This window comes from Limulus polyphemus, unplaced genomic scaffold (assembly GCF_000517525.1).
Source record: "Limulus polyphemus unplaced genomic scaffold, Limulus_polyphemus-2.1.2 Scaffold4484, whole genome shotgun sequence".
In the NCBI taxonomy this organism is placed as follows: Eukaryota; Metazoa; Arthropoda; class Merostomata; order Xiphosura; family Limulidae; genus Limulus; species Limulus polyphemus.
The window spans coordinates 85,440-92,316 of record NW_013670094.1 but is presented as its reverse complement, the minus strand read 5'-3'; the positions used below and the strand labels follow the sequence as shown (position 1 = coordinate 92,316).

At 34.0% G+C, this 6,877-nt stretch overlaps 1 protein-coding gene across 2 annotated transcripts in view; it reads left to right on the top strand.

The window, feature by feature from the left end:
• Positions 1–73: 73 nt before the first annotated feature.
• Positions 74–6,877, top strand: part of LOC106471232 (serine/threonine-protein kinase BRSK2-like) — a 17,118-nt gene continuing 10,314 nt past the window's right edge. Inside the window, exons 1-9 of one of the 2 annotated variants that reach the window (XM_013931823.2) lie at positions 74–131; positions 1,581–1,666; positions 2,562–2,702; positions 2,905–3,055; positions 3,222–3,290; positions 5,273–5,419; positions 5,872–5,906; positions 6,075–6,126; positions 6,537–6,649. In XM_013931823.2, the coding sequence (XP_013787277.2) occupies positions 1,602–1,666; positions 2,562–2,702; positions 2,905–3,055; positions 3,222–3,290; positions 5,273–5,419; positions 5,872–5,906; positions 6,075–6,126; positions 6,537–6,649 (773 nt within the window). In that variant the 5' untranslated portion in view covers positions 74–131; positions 1,581–1,601. The remainder of the gene's footprint in view (positions 132–1,580; positions 1,667–2,561; positions 2,703–2,904; positions 3,056–3,221; positions 3,291–5,272; positions 5,420–5,871; positions 5,907–6,074; positions 6,127–6,536; positions 6,650–6,877) is intronic. The other variant, XM_022399856.1, reaches the window with a different exon arrangement.

The following is a 6,877-nucleotide window of genomic DNA, read 5'->3' as shown; positions in this document are numbered from 1 at the left end:
CTCATTACGTGTTACCAGCGTCACGTGACTTCTGCTGTCGTAACAATATGATCGTTTTTGTTGAAATACATCGGGCGTACAATAAAAGTGGCTCTTTATATATAATCATTGTCGTTTGAGATGGATTTAGTGTAAGTATTGTGTTTTAATGTTTTTTGAAGAATGAAATAAAACTATGCGATAGTGAAGATGACAATAAATTTGTTTCAATCTAGAACGAGAAATAAGTAGTAAACTACATAAGGTATACGAGTGAAAATGTCTGTCATAATTAAGAACGACGACTTCTTACCGTGAGTTTATTTTTTAAGTATTTTGAGAACCTTTTGATGACTACGTTCAGTGAAGACTTTTTTTTTTCATGGGTTTTGCTGGGTATTTCGTGAACCTCTATGCCCACCAATCAAATTGCTCTCGGTAACAGCTCTGTTAATATTTAAGATATGTTATAAGCTTTATCTCTTTTTCTAACGTTACAGCCGAAGTATATTTCGTAAAGTAAACGTTATTTATGTTCTGGAAAGTCCCATCGTTCGTGTATTAGATATTCAGTTTTTATTGCTTTTATTTACTCCATTCTGTCTGTATTTAGGGTTAAATTATACTGCTTCTATACTCTGTGTTGCACTATTCTGTTTCTGTGTTCTTGGCTATATTACGCTGTCTTTGTGTTCTATGTTTCAATAAGCTGTTTCTCCATTCAATTTGATATTATTCAATTTCTATATGTACTGTTTTATGTTCTCCGATATATTTTATATCTGTTTCATATTACATTATGCTGGGCTTCTTTCTTAGTCTAAATATGATATAGAATACGCTGCTTCTGAGTTCTATAGTACATTATCATCACGGTTTTCATACATAATATAACGATAGTTTATTAATTGTTTTATCGAAACTAATATACAACGCTTGCCAGCTTCGCGTTGGAAACATAGATTTGAATCCGTGCTGATAGCTGTTATTCGTATGCAGTGTTTTTTTTGGGGGGGGATGCCTGCTAGTAACAACAAAAGTTATAGGTCAGGTGGACTAGAACAAAGGTTACCTGTTCAAAAGTTCTCCTTTATTCGAGGGTCAAAGTTCAAAGGTATGGCCATTTTCAACCTGAACGATACCTCGTACACATGTGAACTAAATGGCCAGATCAGAGACTCGTATAGGGCTCCGGTAACACTGTAATAATTTTGAATTACTGACCAGATGTAAAAATCCAAAGGGCTCTTGACTTCAACCCTATACTTCCAATAATTGTAAGATTTGACAACGACGGACAACTTTCATAACTTTTTATACACACTCGTTCTATTCCATTGGTCAGTTTGATCGAGTCTAGATGTTCACCTTTTCTATTTCCATTGAAACGTTTTAGGTTAATTGGAAAAAAAAAGTCTATTAACCTACATTCGTCGAGTAACTTTTTTTTTCTCTCATTCAAAGAAATCGTCTATTAAAACAACTACAAGATTAAGGGAAATATTTCATGTTAAAGTAAAGGTAACTCCTGTTTTATACTCTCGTTCAAGATGCGTATATAAAACCATTCTACTGACTGTAATTCTAACTTGCTTTGTCAGGTGGAGCGTGAAATTGCCATCATGAAACTGATTGAACATCCTCATGTCTTGAAACTGTATGACGTCTATGAAAACAAGAAATACCTGTAAGTATTCTGTACAAGTTGCGTCATCGTAATTTATCTTCCGTATTGTAGTCAAGATGTACAAGTGTTAACTATTTGTACCTGTGAGTATTCTGTACAAGTTGCGTCATCGTAATTTATCTTCCGTATTGTAGTCAAGATGTACAAGTGTTAACTATTTGGAGACAAAAACTCATACTTGTAAGATTGATCCAAATGCTGTGATTTTTAGACCATTCCTGGTTTCGCTGCTCATTTCGTTAACCATAATCCGAATCAGGTTTCTCATGAACGTTTAACACTCGCACTAAACTATAGGTTTTAACAAGGACCTTTATAACCGAGGCTGCAAGGAGCAACAAATTAAACTAATAGTTTAAGTTGTCCTTTGATTTGCCTAAGTTACCTGTCATCCTTATCCAAAAGATGTAAAAACATACCACCAATTCACATAGACATAAAACGCATTCTGTACCACACTGACTTAAAACACAACCTTTTCGACAAAAAGTAGATAAACGCCAACGAAACAAATGTAATGGTTTAATTTAACATTATATTCCAGTTAGATTTTAGAAACACAAATGGGAAAAACGTGTTAGCTAAAAACATTAAATTAAAACATATAACACTGAAAAATGCTAACTGTAAAAAAATATATATTACTGGTTGGTTTCTGTTATGATATGTCTTACGTTTGTTGAAAATTTTAACCTTCACATTCTTTACGAATTTCCCAAAACCAGCTATATAGATCAAACCTGTTGTATGTTTATCCAATGAAAATGTAAATACTTTTCAGGACTGACCAATCGTAGAGCGAGCCTTAAATTCCGTGGACGATTGGTTGCGACCTCGAGGTTTACAGGAAATCGGAATGAAAAGTCATTTTAAACAGTCCATGGTGTTGTTTCAGGTACCTCGTGCTTGAGCACGTGTCAGGAGGTGAGCTGTTTGACTACCTACTCAAAAAGGGACGTCTTCAGGCCAAAGAAGCACGAAAATTCCTGTGGCAAATTATTTCTGCTTTAGATTTTTGCCATAAACATTGCATATGGTAAGAAGCATACGTTATTCTTGGTGTTCTGTTGCTTTTTATTTCGCTAAAAGGGGCGTTTCGTCTTAGTTGCTTCGTTACGTTTCGTTACTTTATCCTCGGAGCGGTTATGAAATGGGCATACCACTGGTGACATAAAGTATTTATCATTTTGATTAATATAAAAAACACACAAATGTTTTGTTTGTTCGTATTTTGACAGTCACCGTGACCTAAAGCCAGAGAATCTTCTCCTGGATGACAAGAACAACATCCGAATCGCAGACTTCGGGATGGCGTGTCTTCAAGTTGAAGGTACCATGTTAGAGACGTCTTGTGGGTCCCCGCATTACGCCAGTCCAGAAGTTATACGTGTAAGTAATGACGGATAATTTATTTCTCATGGCAAAGATAGATAGATAGTTTTCATTCAATGTTTATATACTTATAGAAATACTGGAAAATGGATAGTGTAAATATGATTATTATCGCACAATATGCTGAAAAACATCAAATCAACTAATCCTTGTTCTTCTTTAGGGGGAAACATACGACGGGAAGCGAGCTGACGTGTGGAGCTGTGGAGTAATTACGTATGCGCTGATAGTGGTAAGCCTTTGGATCTCTTGGTTTCTGTTAGTATATACTAGACCACCCGTGATCCGTTGGATCACCCACTATTCGGAGGTTGTGAAGAATTCGAGCTAATTTCAATATTGTACCGAAATGAAGGTTTATTTTGAGATAATTTAATTAAATATTTCAATCCATTCGTGTTATTCATAATTCAAAAAAATATTTGATTGTTGATCGGGAGTAAAAGGAAAGACCATTTCATTTTTCAAAAAAGTGAAGTAAGAAGTTTCGTAAAGAGCGCGAACGGTAGTGTCAATGATTTTTTGACTGAGAAAATAAGCAAACAAACAATCTCAGAATTTTAGTATATAGATAGATATGTTTTAAGTATTATTATTATTCCCACGTCGTCTGCTTGGTGGTTTCTTGTGTTACTGTACTTAGCATCTCACAAATGACTATTTACAGGTAACTGTTACATTTAGGTCAAACTTCACTGTCTATAGTGAAAGTCCAATTAACTGAAAATCTTCGTTTGATTCATAGAACAAGATACAAATATCATTCTGCATTACAAAACAAGAAAACACTCGCCTTGCAGTGTTCTGTATACTTGTTATACAACTACACTTAATATATATATATATAAGAAATAATAATTGGTAAGCTACAAAACAACCATTATCTTACAAAATAAAATATTAATTAGTATCCCATGATGATTAATTTATTTTTGTCGCTTTCCCGGTTCTGACAGATGCATTGTTCAAAAACATATTATAATAATACGTCTTATGTAACTAGCAAAACAGAGACGTTATTTAAAATTATGGAACATTACTTTTGCCACCTGTAAACAGCTTTTTTTTTTATTGCTAAGCACAAAGCTACGCAATGGGCTATCTGTTCTTTTCTCCACCACTGGTTTTTAAACCAGAGTTTTAGCGTTATAAGCTCTTAAGCGTACCGTTGGACAACCAGGTGGCAAACAATTGGATATATTATTTAAAACCACATGAGGCTATTGTTATCATCAGGCCAGACAGGTAGGGGGGGGCAGTTGGCACGGGCCTACGATTTTGAGGGGGCCTACTCCCCCTGTTAGAATCAAAGGGGGTCCTTTGGTAAAGAATATTGATATTGTAAAGAGAGTCCAGGGGGATCCTTTAGCACAAAATGTTAATATTTTTAAAAAGATTCATAAAAGATTAATACCGATAAAACATAGATAAATAAATGTAGATAACTGAAACCAACTTGTATTCCAAATATATTATGCATTTTTAAATGTGAAATTCCGAATACAGAATTAACATGAATGTACTATTATATTTACTGCTTCTTATTACAGTACTGTACTCTATTGTCTTATATACATTTTGAATAAAATCACTTGCCATTACTTTTTTATAAATCATTCTAGTTCTTTTATTCGTTTCTGTTACTTGTAAGTACATCATGTACACTACATGTACATGAATATACCCATACATAAATCATATGTATTTAGCACTGAGTTCAAAAATACTTAATGAGCAGTTTGAAATGGGGCCTACATTTCACATCTGGCCTGGGCCAATTACCAGCTTTGCACGGGTCTAGTTGTCATCTGTAAACAGTTCTAGATAGATACATTATTTAAAAGCACATGAGGTTAATTGTTGTCATCAGTAAACAGTTCTAGATAGATACATTATTTAAAAGCACATGAGGTTAATTGTTGTCATTAGTAAACAGTTCTAGATAGATATCTCGGTAACGTTTTGTTTCTTTCAAAACTTAGTCGACTTCAACAAATGTATCGCGACAGAATTACCAATTAGGTGTCTTTAATGTTGATGATTATAGATTTGTATATTATCTCTAGAAAACATAAGTAGTTATCCAACTCGTTGAGATTAGATGTTTCCACGATCTTCCTCCTTCATTGCCACATGAATGTAGAAATGGGTTTGTTAAATTTGTATCAAATTTAAAAGAACGGATCATCAATCAAGTTATGACTTATCGTTCAGGGCTCATTACCTTTCGACGACAAGAATCTACGTGTTTTGCTCGAGAAAGTCAAGCGAGGGATGTTCCAGATCCCCGATTTTGTCCCCCAGGAATGTCGGGAATTACTGAAAGGAATGATTGAAGTCGATCCGGGAAAGCGGATGACGGTAAGCGTGGTATTTATCTTTAGCTGGGCTAGAAATATAATATCTGACTGATTATAAACTGTTTATTAAGTTTTGGACTGTGAACGGTGAAGAAGTTTCGTCTTTGACAAAGGAAACCCAACATTTTTATATTTTCAGAACTTTAGCCGAGATAGTTTATATTCAAATTTCTTTGAACTGCTTTGTGAAAAACTAATTTAGATTGTTTTTTTTTTTCTCGCACAGGCGTCCTAACTCGTGTTTTAATAACTGTTAATTGTATAATTTTTGGTACTTAAGGGAATAATCGGTGTTATTTTAGTTATAAGAATTGAGGTCTTCAATCAGAAAACAAATGACATCTACAGGATTAGTAAAATGTTAAGATTCAGTTGCTGGAGGAAATAGAATGAAATGACAAACTTTTTTTTTTGTAATTTTACAAGTATTGATTTGCCTATTCTTTATGATAGCTTTCGGAAGTATTGAAGCACCCCTGGATAAGCGAGTAAGTTCATTGTTCTTTGGAATCGTAGAATCTAAGTTTGGCTATTTTATTTTATTGTTCAAACGGGTCTTTTTGAAGAAACAACACGTGATTGTTGTATGTTTATTAGGCATCCAAGACCATGATACGTATTTAATATACTAAAGTATTCACCTTTTTATTGTTTAGGGAAAGTAGGAGTCTATCTAAGCCTAAACCTTCCATCACAGATACCATTTCGGTAAGCATGTAGTAGTAACTACAATGTTTTGTGTGTTTGTTTTTTAGTTTTCAGATTTTCTAACAAAGCTACACGAAGGGTTATCTGCGCGTGGCCGTACCTACTTTTACGGAATGTCCGCACTATATTTTCTACTTCCTGACCTAGAATACAGTGAAAAGGCTTAAGAGTGTTATTTAAGTCTTTCAGAATACACACGTACTTTTGTTCACGATAGCATTTCATTTTTTCTGCGACGTTTTTACTAAAAATGTGGTGATTAAATAATTACTTCGAGACTGATGAAATAAGTGAAGACTAGGTGCATTTTGGATGTACAGACAAATTAGTTTTAGTTAAATTCTATAATTTTCGTTAATCATTCAACAATGATGTATTAATTAATTAACAGATATTTTTAACATCTCCAGATGTACGTTATACCAGCAGAAGAAGATATGGATACGGATGTCCTGGGAAATATGATGTCTTTAGGATGTTTCAAAAACAAACAGAAGTTGCTAGAAAGCATCCAGAGTACGAGGTAATACAGTTCACCACGAAAAACGGCTAAGCCTTTAAGTTTCTTTTGTTCCTTCCAAATTCTTTACTTTTATACAAAATTTTAAAAACTGGTTTTAATGACCAAAATCAAATTGTGTTCTCTGTTTTGTCCTGACACATTTTACTGTCTCAAACGAAACGTTAGGTCCACAGAGAATTCCTGTAATTACCATCTTTACAAGACTGTTGTCCTGACACATTTTATTGT